A 16,285-nucleotide genomic window follows, 5' to 3' on the forward strand; every position below is an offset into this window, starting at 1 on the left:
CAGCCATCTTACTTGCAACTGTGACAGAGCCTCTTAAAAGATACTACGTTAGCAAAACTCACTTTCTAATCACTTCAAAAACCACTCATTGGCTACTTCTAAGCTACTAGAGACCTTCAAAACAAATTTAAATATGGTTAAACTAAGATGTGTGGTTATTTTGACTGCTCTTTATGGACTTTCTGCTGATACCAAGATTGAAAATACTATGTTTTATGATATATTGATAGATAAGAGATAGGATATGAGATGAGGGGATAAATGTTTATAACTTTAGAGGGGATGAAGAGTTACTAGATTTGTTTTTACTTGTGATGAAGATCAGAAGTCAATCATTTATATATTTCTTTTTCTTTATTCTTACTTTTCTCTCTTTTTTTCTTTTTCTTTGCACGTTTTACTCATCTCTATTCTCTTCTTTGTATAAGTTTAGTTTGTATTAGATTTTATTACTATAAGCAAAGTATTATATATTAAAAATGAAGCTCCTTTTCTGTTAATAGAAGAAAGGAGTATACATAAGAAGAAAATCCTGAAAGATCAGAAAAAAGACTTTCTATTTTCAGAAAGTCCACCAAAATGCTACAGAAGCAGTCTCCAAAAGCTGATATTAGGAGATAACGGTGTCCTCCTCCATAATTTTTCTATTTCGTAAATACATGCAATTGTCATCAGTAGCAGTTACTCCATTCCTGTCACTGTTTAATATTCTGTGGATTTAAATCAAAAGTGGCTTAAAGAAAACTCTGTTGACAATTATTTTTCCACAAGGCCTCTGACCTGTTCTTAACCGTTGGCTCTGGTTTTTTTCCCCCCAGAAAATTTGCCTTAACAACAAAGATCCCAGATACAAAAGGATGCCACAAATGTTGCATAGGTGAGTCTTCATCTTGAGTTAATATCCTCAGTTCATCTTCCAGCTCTACTACCCTACAACTTACAATGCCTTTCTTAGAATAATAACTTTCACATATGTTGGACTATAATTGTCTTAATTCCATCCTGTGTGACTGTTCTGACCTGAAATATGATAATACAGTATATCTCAAAAGGCACTATAATATGGAAGGTTGCCTAAAAAACATTATCTTGTGTTCACTCACCTCTTGCTCTTTCGCTAAACTCATAGTGTCAAGACTGGGCTAAAATAGAGCAGGTGCTCTTCAAAAGTTTTCCTGATTACTCTTGCAGAGAGAGTTCCTTCTCCCTGAGTTCTGTCATTGATGAGAACATTAGGTTGAGATTCAATGCAAATATAAATTGCTCAGGTGTTAACCTCCCAACGTGAAACGTTGTGTATTAACAAAGCAAATTATGCCATGCAGATAGTAGAGGGAAGTTTCTCAGGCTGTATATGGATAGAATAATGTGGACTGATCCCTAACTAGACATTCAGATATTTCATATTTCATATTGCTTCTTTAAAACACTTACTTTTTTGAGCCAAGGTGGTGCAGTGGTTAGAGTGCAGTACTGCAGCTACTTCAGCTGACTGCTAGTTCAGCAGATCAGCGGATCAAATCTCATCGGCTCAAGGTTGACTCAGCCTTCCATCCTTCCGAGGTGGGTAAAATGAGGACCCAGATTGTTGGGGGCAATATGCTATTTAGTATACTGTCAATTGTTGTAAGCCGCCCAGAGTCCTCGGAGAGCGGGCGGCATAGAAATATGACTATGAATAATAATAAAATACTTGTGGCTTTTCCATTGTAGTCCATCATAAACTTTTTATTTCCATGATTTAACACAGCAGTTCTGGTGACAATGGGAATTATAATTCTGACACAATTCAGAATGCCAGTTTCTAACTAGCTGTTCTGGTTTTTCTTAACTTCCCCTCTTGTTCTTCAAGCAAACCAGCAATAGAACCAGAAATATGAATGCTGAATTTAATTCTTTAGCACCAGGGGACAGAATCAGGTTTACTTTCAGTGTACCAATGAAGGAGAATATTTGTAGCTCAAGGTTGAAATGAGGGGTCCATGGTGCTCTCTAAGCATGATTGTTTTCTTGCAGACATGTCATTACCCAAACTAGGTAACATCATCAGTGCTAGAGTACACTAGCATTCATGATGTTACCTAGTTTGGGTAATGACATGTCTGCAAGAAAACAACCAAGCTCAGGAAGTTCCCCTACTTTCAAAATACATTTCACCGTCAGTGTATGTGGTTTTAACTAGATTGAATGAAAAAGGATTCGGCCAATTCAGCTGTATAATGCTTAGGTTTATTTTTCAGTGAGGTAGGAAAGGGAAATTTCAGGTATGACTGAACTACAATACCCATCCCATTCCTTCACAATTGGCCATGTCGAGTGTGGTGGTTCTGCAATCTTTGAAGTACATAGGGACTGCAGTGGATGTAGACTGAGGGATCTTGATTGAATCAATAATGTTAACAAAAGTTATATCTCTGTAGAGATACAACACCACATGACTCTTCTAAGATGGTGCTTCAGGCATAGGAGAATAGTGATAAATGATACATTTGTGATAAATCATAACATGAATTCAAGCAGCTGGCAGATTAAAATAATCTATTATGATTGCTTCAGAATTCTTTTCGTTTTTCCTCATTAGTAAGAAACCCATATACAGGTCATAAATATCTCTGTGGAGCTTTGCAGTTGGGAATTGTTTTGCTTCAGTGGTATGAACCAATGCAGAAATTCATGTTAATAAAGGTAAGCTTGCCCCCTACCTCTCTCTTGTATTTTTGCAACTTTTTTTAAGGAATGTGCCAAAAGTAGAGTGGCACAGTTAGAATTTTGAAGTAATTTGAGATTTCAAATGAGTTTGGATCTAAGGCAGTTTTTGAGCTCAGTTTAAACTGTTGGTCTATTTTTAAATTTTAAAAACATCAAGGATTAATTGGCAATTTGTTTTTTTTGGAGACAAAACAGGACAGGAGAAGGGCCTATGAAATAAAAATCCTTGGAAAGCTGATCCATAAAAGCTCATTTGAGAGCATTTTCAGATAAATGTTTTGAAAGTGCATGGAATTTGTATACCTCTCTATATTTGGTGTAATATTGTATATAAATTTAAATTGAATACTGTATGGAGGTTACTGTTTAGATGTAAAATAAATGAAATAATACTGGAATTAATAGATACATTCTAAGTATGCATGCCTTAAAATATACAAGTTGTTCTTTAGTTAGATTTTTTTTTTAAAAAAAAGTATCTTCATCTTCCAGCACTTTGATTTCCCTCTGCCAACCCCATTGAAAGTATTTGAAATGCTGGTGATCCCTGAACAGGAATACCCTATGGTATGTGTTGCAATCAGCAAAGGGGCTGAATCAAATCAGGTTGTACAGTTTGAGACAATCAACTTGAACTCCGCTTCCTCGTGGTTTACAGAAATTGGTACAGGTGAGTCTCTCGCCAGGTTTAGTTTAATTTTGACTACTGTCTGTATTCGGTATGTACAAAATATTCTGTTTTCGGATGTGGAATGTTTTCGGAAACATTTTATATTTGTTTTGGAGCCAGACCATCACAAAATACTTCCTGTCCCAGACGTTTTTTCACCTAGAAAACTGCTGGACAGCTCTCAGAATGGCTAGGTCAGCATGGTGCAGAAGAAGACTAGAACATTCTAGAATTTTTCAGAACTTTGCATTTTCCCAGAGATATAGTACATTTTGTGCATACCTAGTTTACCTCACTTTTTTTTTTTTTTTTTGCTAAAATCCAATTTGTCTAAGGCAAAAATGGGATAAGATAAAACATGAAAACAGTACAACTCACAATTTAATAAACAATAATCCTATATTGGTAATCAATCAGCAGGAGTACTGTATATTTAGAACAGCAGATGCATAAGAGCCGTGGTGGTGCAGTGGTTAGAATGCAGTACTGCAGGCTACGCCTGCCGGTTGTCTGCAATTTGGCAGTTCAGGTCTCACCGGCTCAAGATTGATTCATCCTTTCATCCTTCTGGGGTCGGCAAAACGAGGACTGAGACTGGTGGAGGCAATATGCTGACTCTGTAAACTACTTAGAGAGGGCTGGAAAGCACTGTGAAGCAGTATATACTGTAAGTCTTAAGTGCTATTGCTATATACAGTTGCAAGAAAAAGTATGTGAACCCCTTGGGATTACGTGGAGTTTTGCATGAATTGGTCATAAAATGTGCTCTGAACTTCATCTAAGTCACAACAATAGAAAAACACAGTCTGCTTAAAATAATACTACACAAACATTAGATGTTGCCATGATTTAATTGAACATAACATGTAAACATTCACAGTGCAGGGAGGAAAAAGTATGTGAGCCCCTAGCCTAATGACTTCCCCAAGAGCTAATTGGAGCCAGGAGTGAGCCAACCTTGACTCCAATCAGTGTGATGATATTGGATGTGTTGCTGACAGCTGTCCTGCCCTTAAAAACACACACCTGTTTTGGGTTTACTGGTTTCAAGAAGCACTGTCTGATGTGAACCATGCCTTGCAGAAAAGAGCTCTCAGAAGACCTACGATCAAGAATTGTTGACTTGCATGAAGCTGGAAAGGGTTACAAAAGTATCTCCAAAAGCCTTGATTTTCATGTGTCCACGGTAAGACAGACTGTCTACAAATGGAGAAAGTTTAGCACTGTTGCTACTCTCCCTAGGCGTAGTCATCCTGTAAAAATGACTGCAAGAGCACAGCGCAGAATGCTTCAAGAGGTAAAGAAGAATCCTAGAGTGTCAGCTAAAGACCTACAGAAATCTCTGGCACATGCTACCATTTTTGTTGACACATCTACGATAAGGAAAACATTAAACAAGAATGGAGTACATGGGAGGACACCACGGAGGAAGCCATTGCTGTCCAAAAAAAAATATTGCAGCACGTTTGAAGTTTGCAAAAGAGCACCTGGATGTTCCACAGCACTACTGGCAAAATATACTGTGGACAGATGAAACCAAAATTGAGTTGTTTGGGAAGAACACACAACACTATGTGTGGAGAAAAAAAGACACAGCACACCAACATCAAAACCTCATCCCCACTGTAAAACATGGCAGAGGGAGCATCATGGTTTGGGGCTGCTTTGCTGCCTCAGGGCCTGGACGGATTTTTGTCATTGATGGGAAAATGAATTCCAGAGTTTATCAAGACATTTTGCAGGAAAACGTACGGCCATCTGTCCGCCAACTAAAGCTCCGCAGAGGATGGTGATGCAACAGGACAATGACCCAAAGCATACAAGTAATTCAACAAAAAAATGGCTTCAACAGCACAGATTACGCCTTCTGGAGTGGCCCAGTCAGAGTCCTGACCTCAACCCGATTGAAATGCTGTGGCATGACCTTAAGAGAGCGATTCACACCAGACATCCCAAGAATATTGCTACACTCAAACACTTTTGTGAAGAGGAGTGGTCCAAAATTACTCCAGATCGTTGTGCAGGTCTGATCTGCGACTACAGGAAACGTTTGGTTGAGGTTATTGCTGCCAAAGGAGGGTCAACCAGTTATTAAGTCCAAAGGTTCACATACTTTTTCCTCCCTGAATGTTTACATGTTATGTTCAATTAAACCATGGCAACATCTAATGTTTGTGTAGTATTATTTTAAGCAGACTGTGTTTTTCTATTGTTGTGACTTAGATGAAGTTCAGAGCACATTTTATGACCAATTCATGCAAAACTCCACGTAATCCCAAAAGGTTCACATATTTTTTCTTGCAACTGTAGATTACAACCCATCACTCTAGCCTATATTTAGAGGATACTTAATTGGAAAGGGCTGATATGAAGATTAAACAGTAGGAACTATTTGACTCCTCAATGTATAGAAGTTCTATTTTACTGGTATTCCAGATTTCAAGCTGAAATAACAACAGTGAAGGACTGCAGGAAGCCAGCTGTTCAAACTATTCTGAAAAATAAGATACTCTGGCATAGACATCTGTTATATCAACATTAATGACCCTTGCAATATGACATCATTGTGGAAATGTCACCACTCTATAATTATAAGCAACTAGGTGTCATTTGTACGATGACATCAAGATGCATGTCATTTGCCCAACCTCTTTCTCCTCCTGCAGAAGACCATGTATTTGTATTTGGAACTCTTCAAAAGCAGAAGGCAGGCCTGCCTGCAGAAGTCATATGTTGATAGCAACCTGCAGAAGCCTTTCCTTCTAAGAGGAATCCCTAGTGTTCTGCAGTGAAAAGAGGACAGTAGGGTTTGGGAGTTTTTTTGGACAGATGTTGGATACCAGCAATGATCCCTAATCAAAGAAACTTCATAATAGAAGCAGATGTTCTGCAGGATGCATCTAATGAACTGAACTGCAGTTCAGGAAACCTTACTCAGAAAAACTGCTACCAAATTTCTCTGTTGTTGTTTTGTTTGTTTATCCTTATAGGCAGTTCGCTCCCCACAGTGTTCTATGAATGTTTAACAGGTCTGTGGTTTAGGATCGATGAGGGGACAAATTTCTGGGGCAATAAAAGCTCATTTTTTTATGGGAGAAAGAAATGATGGGGAATTCAAAGGTCACAGAAAGATTGGTTTTGTACCATTATGTATTTATTAAATGCATATGTTGCCTATCAAGTGACTTGTTACTATGCATCTTAGTGTTCAAAAGCGACAGCCTAATAAAGGAAGCCTTTCCTTTCCTTCCCTTTTCTTCCGAACAATGCTTCTTCTTACAATGTTTCCCTTTTAATTTCTTGCTTCTCTCCTCGCATCCTCAGTGAATGAGTGGAAAGTATGCTATTAACCGCAACATCCTTTTAAGGCTTCTCTTGTAATCCAAGATCAAGGGCTCTTGGCCTACCACATGTTGCCTACATAATACACAATTGGTTGCTTCTAAAATACTCATAACATGCATAATTCCTGCTTGCAGTATTAGGTATTGGTAATGCTTCTAAACTGTAATTCCCGTCAACTCTCCCTACTTGGCATTACAATCCAACAACATTTAGGCAATTTATAATTCCTTACCTCTGTCCTAAACATCAGTAAGAAGATGGCAGTGATTAAAATACTGCTCTAAAAATAATATTGAGCTGAAGATTCCATGAAATTGAATCCCTTTATTTTTTTTTCTTACTGCTTTTTTATTTCAAAGCAACTTTAATGGCTTCTGATGTAGTAAGCTGAATGTGTATTAGGTTTTTGGTGCATTGAGGTTTTGTATACAGACTAATCGCTCGTTTCCCCTAAAGGTTGTCAACAACTTGATGCCATCCACGTCAGTCAGCTGGAAAGAGATACAGTTCTTGTGTGCTTGGACAGTAAGTGAATGGGATTCATACCCTGTCTAAAAGAAAATAGGAGATGGGGCATAATATATGACAGGAGGAATAAATACCTCAAAGGAAGATAAGATATTATTAAGAATGCATTCAGTTTCACCTGATGCAGAAAAATATCACAGTAGACATCAGACATGTGGCATTTTGGTGTTGTCATTGAAAAGGCCTTTCTTTTAGTGTTTTGTCTGATCCTAGAAATGGAGGCCTCCAGAGAAAATCTCTTTCCAATGATTCTAATTGAAAAGCACCTTCAGATAGGGAAAGTTCACTCTCAAGAAAAACTGAAAGCTTACACTCTGTGTAAATCAGACTAACAAAAGGATAGCTTCAAGCTCAAGGGAAGCCCTCACATAGATTTCTCACTAGGCGTCTGAATTTATTTATGTGGATTTATTTATGTTACAGCTTTTATAGAAGATCCCAATCTGTTCACTCTGGCCAGTGTATGAGAGCAAATCAAAACCAGAATTTCTCAAATTGCTGAAATAGATTCATGTAATTCGCTGCTTTTAGCCTCGGTACCACTCCTTTCAGCCTCAGAAATTTGAGTCAGTGTTTGTGACATCTTGGAATGACAGCACAAACCACTAAGCTTTTTGACAGTCTCTATAGTCTCTATAGTACTACATGGGTACAGGGTATACCTTTCATCATTTGATGTCTTGCAGAATGGATGCTAATTAGGCTCAGTGCTCACATTTTGCTATTCGATGTAATAAAGTTGTAGACATGTAGTAAAGCCAAATTGCTTAACACTTTCATTGTGGTGAATATTTCTTCAGCAAAAGCCCCCAAGTGGTGAGAAGCAGGAGTGACTTCTAAACCATTGTTACAGCAAAAGTTAACGTTTTCCAAAATTTGATAAATCTTTTCTGGCTCCCAACAGAAAGTAATACGGTATTGTAACGTGGTGGCTCAGTGGCTAAGACACTGAGCTTCTCGATCGAAAGGCTGGAAGGAGTGGTACCGAGGCTAAAAGCAGCGAATTACACGAATCTATTTCAGCAATTTGAGAAATTCTGGTTTTTGTTTGCTCTCATATACTGGCCAGAGTGAACAGATTGGGATCGTCTATAAAAGCTGTAACATAAATAAATCTTTATTTATTAAATAAATAAAGTATTTTTTAATGTGACACATGGCAATATTATCTCTGTTTCATCTGTGCAATTTTCTTCTAATTACAAAATCAAATTTAAGTTTTCTCCTGGCCTTGCTTCAGCCTCCAGATTACTTGGATATCTGTGCTGGCCCTCATGAGCCCATGGTGGCTCTTGGTTCAAAAAAGATTAAACGACAAAGATTAAACTCGTTAGAACCCAGATTGTTGGGGGCAATATGTTGACTCTGTAGAGAGGGCTGTAAAAGCACTGTGAAGCAGTATATAAGTCTAAGTGCTATTGCTATTTTCATAACGGCAAAGGAAAAGTCACTGATGAGGAAAAGAAAGATGATAGATAAATTTATTGATCTGGGGACAGATGATCTTATCTCTAATATGGAAAACCTGCTGAATATTTGGAGGGGAAAGTCAAATTTGTTTTTCAAGTTAGTGAAAAAGTCTAAAGAATTTCTATAAATGATCTCCATTGAATTCAACACAGTCTTAAAACAGTGAATTTAAATATTTTTAATGTCAGCAAAATTCAAACCATGTCTCTTGAAAAAACTGTCCAGTTGATTTGACCTTAAATTAGGGGTGTCAAACTCGCGTCATAACAGTGGGGTCACGTGACTTATTGGGACTTTTTTCCCCTTCACTAAACGGGGTGGGGGTGGGGCCAGCACGTGACGCATCTGGCCCCCAGGCCGCAAGTTTGACACCCCTGCCTTAAACTGAGTGAGGCTGACTGAGCCATAGTACAGAAAGTAAAATAAAGTTCTATGTTCTTCTTTGCTTTTGAAGGCAGGCTTTCAGCCTATTTGGCACCGAGATTCTTTTATTACTATTATATTGTTTGCTTTTTTTCAATCAAGGATTTGTGAAGATTGTGAATTTGCATGGTAAACTGAAGTCAAGCAAGAAGTTGGCGTCAGAACTAAGTTTTGATTTCTGCATTGAATCTGTAGGTGAGCAAATACTTTCCCTGTCATTTATTGTGCCGGATGTAACTATATCATATGTGAGAAGGTTGCACTGAAAACATTTTTAAAGGCTAAAATATCATGAGATTTCTGTGATATCGTTCTCAGCTCTTCTGTGTATGATGTGTCTTGGATTATTATTCAAACTTTGTCAGATTTCAGCATTCCTAATTGAAATCTCATAAGGTCTCAGTCCAGAATGCTAAAATTATATAAGATTTAGCAAGAATCTCTGTAATTTTTTAAATTATGAAAGTTATTTAATGTGTGGCAGTCTGTAGATGTTATTCAGAGTTTTTGCAGACAGAATGTCAGTAGGGACTACATTACTGATAGATGATAAACAGTTTTATAAATTACCACAGATTCAAAGAAGCAAAGAAAGTATTAAGGAAGCCCTCTATATCCTCAAATGCCTGTGCCTTTCTAACCAAGGGCCAGTCTTCAGGTTTAATGCTGCAATTTTTACAGTGGGAATATTCCTTCTGACTAACTTTTAAGATCCCTCTGATATTCAAGGTGTGATCACTTGGAATTATAAATTCTCATTGATTGGAGGCAGTTAAGTGTTAATATGATTGACGCATCACTTAATGTACTCCATTGCTTTAGAATTGTCCTTTAGCAGGGATAAATGAGAAAAGAGTCTCATTGAGAAAATGGGGTGCTTGTTCTATGTTGATTAATTATCAGCCAGTGGAAATTTAACAGAGTTTGATCTTCCCGGGTTTGGAAGTGTTACCCAAGATTCACTCATTCCACTGATCTGTTTCCATACTTCTACCTTTCATTTGGATCTCTCTCATATGGTAGGAACACAATGGAGTCTGGCTAATGAAATGGTATCCCTTGGATTTGCTTCCCTTTGTTCAGAAAGCTCATCCCCAAACATTCCTAATCAATCAGTCTTACATTGTGTCTCTTCTTGCAGTGTGCCTCCAGGACAGTGTGTTGGCCTTCTGGAAACATGGGATGCAAGGCAAAAGTTTTAAGTCTGATGAAGTAAGTTTGGGCAAGAGTGTTGTTGATCATTGTTTTGCTATCCTCCTTACCCTTCAGTTAGGAAGGTGCCAGTCACAGACAAAGGAATCCTGAACAACATAATCCCCCTTGTTGCTTCTAATCTGTACTTGAATAATTTTATTGGCTCGAAGACAGATCTTAGGCAGAGTGTGTTCTGTTGTGATGCAAAAAGAGAAAAAGAATAGCTTACTAGGTAGTGATAAGTAGCAGTGGTGAAATCTAAAATTTATTACTACTCGTTCTGTGGGCGTGGCTTGGTGGGGGGTAATGTGACAGTGGGCGTGGCCATTTTTAAAAAAACTGTTAAAACCATTTTTTCTACAACCTCTTCAGCGAAGAGGTTATAAAAAAATGCTTTCAAAAGGCTCGGACGATCCCAGCTGAGTTCCTGAGGCTTTTTTTCTTTTAAATGCCTCTGACGATCAGGCAACTCAGCTTGGATTGTCAGAGGCATTTAAAAGAAAAAAAGGAGTTTTTTCTTTTAAATGCCTCTGACGATCCAAGCGGAGTTGCCTGATAAGCAGAGGCTTTTTTTCTTTTAAAAGCCTTTGACGATCCCAGCTGAGCCGCGTGATCATCAGAAGCTTTTTTTTTTTTTTACTTTTAAAAGCATTTTTTCGGCCCAAGAGATTGTAGAAAAAAGTCTTTTAAAAGTAAAAAAAAAAAAAAAAAGCCTCTGATGATTGTGCGGCTCAGCTGGGCATTGTGGGGGGGCAGGGATTTTTGCTACTGGTTCTCCGAACCACCCGCCTCCATCGCTACTGGATTGGGCGATCCGGTCCAAACCGGGAGCATTTCACCCGATAAGTATGTATTGTTTCCTCCTGCTCATGGGAATACCCAACACTGAATTTCATGGATCTGATTTAATTTGTTTGTTTGTTTGTTTGTCAAAAATGTACAAGATAACAAGTGTAGGTATGAACATAAACACGAACAAAGGGAGTAAATACAGATAAATGGGGACAGTAAGACAGGGACGGTAGGTGCGCTGGTGTGCTTATGCACGCCTCCTTTAATACAGCTTCCTTTGCACTTAGCATTCTGTTGAACTGGCTAGGAGTTCTGCATTCAAATCATAGCTCAGCCACTTTCGTACTGGTACTCTTTTGACTTCAATTTCTCCCAATTTGTGGCAAGGAAATCTCACTGATCTATCTTACTGATGTAAAAAAGATGTTGAGACTCTAGAAAGAGTTCAGAGAAGAGCAACAAAGATGATTAGGGGACTGGAGGCTAAAACAACTGAAGAACGGTTGCAGAAACTGGGTATGTCTAGTCTGATGAAAAGAAGGACTAGGGGGTGACATGATAGCAATGTTCCAATATCTCAGGGGCTGCCCCAAAGAAGAGGGAGTCAAACTATTCTCCAAAGCACCTAAGGGCAGGACAAGAAGTATTGGGTGGAAACTAATCAAGGAGAGAAGCAACTTAGAACTAAGGAGAAATTTCCTGACAGTTAGAACAATTAATCAATGGAATAACTTGCCTCCAGAAGTTGTGGATGCTCCAACACTGGAAGTTTTAAAGAAGAGATTGAATAACCATTTGTCTGAAGTGGTGTAGGGTTTCCTGCCTGAGCAGGGGGTTGGACTAGAAGACCTCCCAAAGTCGCTTCCAACTCTATTATTCTGTATTCTGTATCTTATAATATTTTTGTCAGGATCATAGAGATATTTGGTATAATGCTATTAAAATGTCCAATGTTTGTATTGTCCCAAACTGGTAGAATCTGCTATTGGATTAAAAACAGGCATATTTCCTTGATCAGTTTTGAGTAAGACCATAGTAGGATGCCCTATTTCCTGTCATGGGACTTAGGTTTAATCCCTGTCAACTTCCATTTGAAAAAAACATTAAAAGAGAGGAGAGATCCTTCTCTGGCTGAAAATTGGTCTAACTAAGTTAGCTAGAGGTCCATCTAGTTGAATGGCAGCTTCCCAAATTGAACGGAAACTCTCAAAAGGTTGATCTGCTGAACGTAGTTGTGCTCCGTATCAGCAACACTACCTATAAAAATCTCTCCTCCTGTATAAACAAATGTGACTTTTCTGAGCTGAAGAAGAATTGCATTACTAGGGTTTAGTACATAATGTAAAAATGAGTTGGTGTGTATATTATTAAAAGTTGATGGCCCGTTTGAAACAATTCTCATTTGCCATCTGAATTAGGTTTGTTCTTTTCCAAATGGGCAAAAATGCTCTTCTGTCAGTTACTCACATTGTGTTCTTTTTTGGGTATTTTGCAGGTTACCCAGGAGATCTCTGATGAAACAAGGGTGTTCCGTTTACTGGGATCTGACAGGTGAGCTGAGAGGAGCAGCCTACAGCCTTTTCTCCTTTAAAAAGAAAATAGTACATTTAGAGAAATAATCATTGTCTCCCTGTGTTCTTCTTAAGGGTTTTTTTCTGCCACTGCCTTCCCCCACCTTTATACCACCGTGTCAGGCAATTGCAGGTCCAAGGCACCATACCTTTTGATTGATACACAAACCTTTCACATAATCTCAGCCCTTGCAACTTTCAAGTAAAGCTCTGACAAACACAGCAGACACTCCGTAGTTTCAAGGCCAAAGCCAACATTTCAAGAAGAATGAAGCTAGAAGGGAGAGAAGATACACCCACCATAGAAGTAGTTTGAGAACCAGATGCTATATTCCATAAAGCACTCTTCAGATTGTATAATTTTTTTGCCCTTTGATCTGATTATTTCTATCTAATGTTTTTTCTAAGTTCACATATAATACTCTTCTCCTCACCTTCGGTCTGTCCATTTCTGTTTGAATAAGATACAACCATGAACTCTTAAAATTCTAGTCCTGAATTTCATCTGAACAGATTTCACTGTCTGTTAAATTATATTAACCTTCCTGCAGTAAGATTTTTAATGTTTCCTTTTTGTTTCCTTTACATTTTACATTTGCATAGAGATGCTAAAACCACATCCACTCACCCAAATAAATGTATAGATATATAAAATATAGGATCTCCAAACACTATGTAGCAGTATGGTATTCAAATTTCTTGAGTATCAGACTTCTTACTACTCTGAAGAACTGTAACGTTGGCTTCTCGTTTAAAGAATCCTAGATTCTGAGAGGATCCTGTAGGCTTCAATTCCATCTACCCTGTTCTGAGAGTATTTGAAGGGTTATAATATTGAGAAAAGGCACAAGCTAAAAGTCTTGAGGTTTCAGGGGTTGCCACCCACATTTCTAAAGCAGGGGTGGGCAATTAATTTTCCCAAGGAGCCACATGGAAAACTGGGACTGTTGTGGAGGTCTGAATCAATAGGGCTGTGAAGGCTCATAGGCAGATATATAGATTTTTAAAAATGGCAGTTGCCTTCAAAATGAAAGCAATACAGTTATATGGCCTGCATGGTGTAGGAGGGACCAGTCTACTGCACCTGCAGCAGTCTTAGGATGGACCTGTCTATCATGTCTCCGACAGCCTAAGGAAGGCTATTTTCCTTCCAAAGAGGGAGAACGGGCCAGCCTGCTGGATTCACCAAGGCTTCTCCCTCATTGGTACTTCTGGCGGTAAAACCCTATTTAATTTCCAGTTAAATAGTTTCCTGTCCAGACAGGAACAACCAAAGGGCCATATGTGGCCTGCGGGTTGTAAAATTCCCAGCTCCGTCTTAAAGGAACATTTCTGCATCATATCTGCATATCTACTGTACATGCATGATTGCATAAGAAAACACGGGTGCCAAGATGGATGGGGAGGTGATTGGCGGGTTAGAAGTGGTCCAGTAGCAAATGCTCAAGGAACAGCATCCGGGATGTCTGCAACAACTGCTGACTTACTTATTCTATGCTTGCCCCACAGGGTGGTGGTGCTGGAAAGCAGGCCGACTGATAATCCAACAGCACACAGCAATCTCTACATTTTGGCAGGCCACGAGAACAGTTACTAAGCAACCGTGAATCGACTTGAACTGTGAGCCAGCAATATGTTGCCTAAGGAAGCCGCTCTTTATGGATCTCCTGTTCAAGACATATTATGTGGCACCTTTTTTTCTCCCCTTCTCCCTCTGCCTTCACACTCTCCGATTGATGTCTGAACGGACCCTGTTTTTAGGATCAAGAGCCAAACGTCGCACGTGTCTTGCAGCTGGGAAGCAGCTGTTCTCTCCCTTGCCACTGTGTGGTTGGTTATGTTGTTGGCTTAATAAAAGCTGTGAGATCATCAGTCCCTTCTATTTGTTAGGCCTACAGAAGCATGAATGTTGGAAAATCTCAAAACTCAGTCAAAATGATTTGGGACAGGATTTCTTCATGCTCAGGTTCATGGCTTGGGCTGCTGATTTCATCATCTTCTGACAATGCCTACTTTTTGGATACTGGGAGTTGAAGTCAACAGCGAAATAAGGAAAGGGGGGATGCCTGTGGGGCAGGACCCAGTGGAAATGAATTTCTCCTCTGTGAGGCCTTCATGGGTTTTCTCTCGTGTGCCACCAAAACATCCCCGTGTCAGGGAAATCCTCAGCAGAGGTTCCCAGGAAGTTGTGTTTGTGTCTTTATTTTTTAACGCAGCCGTTCTCTATGGATTTGTAAAGAAACACTATTTAATCTTTATTTATTAATCTGCTGCTAGGGTGGTGATGTGATGCATTTTAACTTCCAGCACACGAAGGTTGCAGCGCAGCTTTTGGTTGTGGGTGGGTGGGTGGTTTGTTTTTTTGGTTGTTGTTTTTTTTTAAACAATTGTAAAAACAAAAACAGCATTCTTCTTGACCTTTTCTTAGATATAGGACATTGTTGAAGGGAGGTGTTTATATAGAGAGGATTTTAAAATTTAAAAAAAGCCTTTTTCGCTATATAAAAGCAGTTTTGTACAAGAATATTTCGTATGGGTTTGGCTTATGGAATTGGTCATTAAAGATCATTTGGTATCGATTGAAATTATGTTTGAAATGCAAGGTAAGTTTTAGAGAGGATCAATAACAGTCTGGAAAATTGGCAAAAGCTACAAAATAGATATAGGGTGAGTTATGCAGTATATGCGTGTGTGTATGCGAGTGTGCATTTGAGGAGGGAAGCCACATTCCATATGTCAGTTCTCATAAGCGTGTTGGAGGAACAGAGGTTTATCCGGATGTACAAGCATTCATGCTCCAGATTCAGCTGTCAAAATGTGACACAGGTTTGTCCTGCACTGGTCACCAATGGCTGACGGAGACTGGGGTCCCTCTTGATGTTGACTAGCCATTTGCGAGAGATGCCTGTGCTTTGCCCCAAAGTGTGTCTTATTGGAAAAAGATAACAGCTTTTTCCCACATCAACCCTCCTAATGTGCCCCAATGTCAAACTAGAGATTCAGAATGCCCTGGACTGGACAAACCTTTCTAAACATAATGCCCCTGCATGTTTCAAGGAGTTTTTAAATGCTTTAATTTGTTCATGGACACGTATTTTATTTATACTATGCCAGAATGAAGTTGGATAAAATGCAGTGCCTAGGAAAAATGAAATATTTATTTCAACTTGGGCACATTTGAGTGGTAGGTTTATTTCTTGGTGGTATGGTATAAATATATATATAAGAAACAGTATTGTCTAATAAATCTTGGGAAATCTTATTTTCTCCATTATCCTTTGTTCAAGGCTGTCATCCATGTTTCCTTTTTTGTTTTCCCAATTAAACTATCCCCATTAAACTATGTCTGTTTTTATTAAAGGGACAAACATGGATTTATACATATGAAAGAGTTTGAAGGACAATTATTTTAATAAGTTTCCCATTTTTCCTCCTAAGAAAAAACTCATTTTGTTTATATCACAAAACAGATTGAAATGCAGTTTGTTTGCCAACTAGCAGAGCCCTCACAGTTTGAAACAGTGTCCATCTTGTGGGTACAACGTATCTCAGGCCTACACATTATCTATTTGGTAGCAGACAA

General features: G+C 38.7%; 1 protein-coding gene across 1 annotated transcript in view; it reads left to right on the forward strand.

The window, feature by feature from the left end:
- MAP4K5 (mitogen-activated protein kinase kinase kinase kinase 5) overlaps nt 1–15,964 on the forward strand; it is a 107,387-nt gene extending 91,423 nt beyond the window's left edge. Inside the window, exons 26-33 of the mRNA XM_070943033.1 lie at nt 819–877; nt 2,582–2,685; nt 3,202–3,379; nt 7,181–7,249; nt 9,248–9,340; nt 10,287–10,357; nt 12,627–12,682; nt 14,212–15,964. Of these exons, the coding sequence (XP_070799134.1) occupies nt 819–877; nt 2,582–2,685; nt 3,202–3,379; nt 7,181–7,249; nt 9,248–9,340; nt 10,287–10,357; nt 12,627–12,682; nt 14,212–14,299 (718 nt within the window). The 3' untranslated portion in view covers nt 14,300–15,964. The remainder of the gene's footprint in view (nt 1–818; nt 878–2,581; nt 2,686–3,201; nt 3,380–7,180; nt 7,250–9,247; nt 9,341–10,286; nt 10,358–12,626; nt 12,683–14,211) is intronic.
- Nucleotides 15,965–16,285: the final 321 nt, after the last annotated feature.

This window comes from Pituophis catenifer, unplaced genomic scaffold (assembly GCF_029215685.1).
Source record: "Pituophis catenifer annectens isolate HBS135680 unplaced genomic scaffold, rPitCat1.0.hap2 SCAF_1, whole genome shotgun sequence".
In the NCBI taxonomy this organism is placed as follows: Eukaryota; Metazoa; Chordata; class Lepidosauria; order Squamata; family Colubridae; genus Pituophis; species Pituophis catenifer.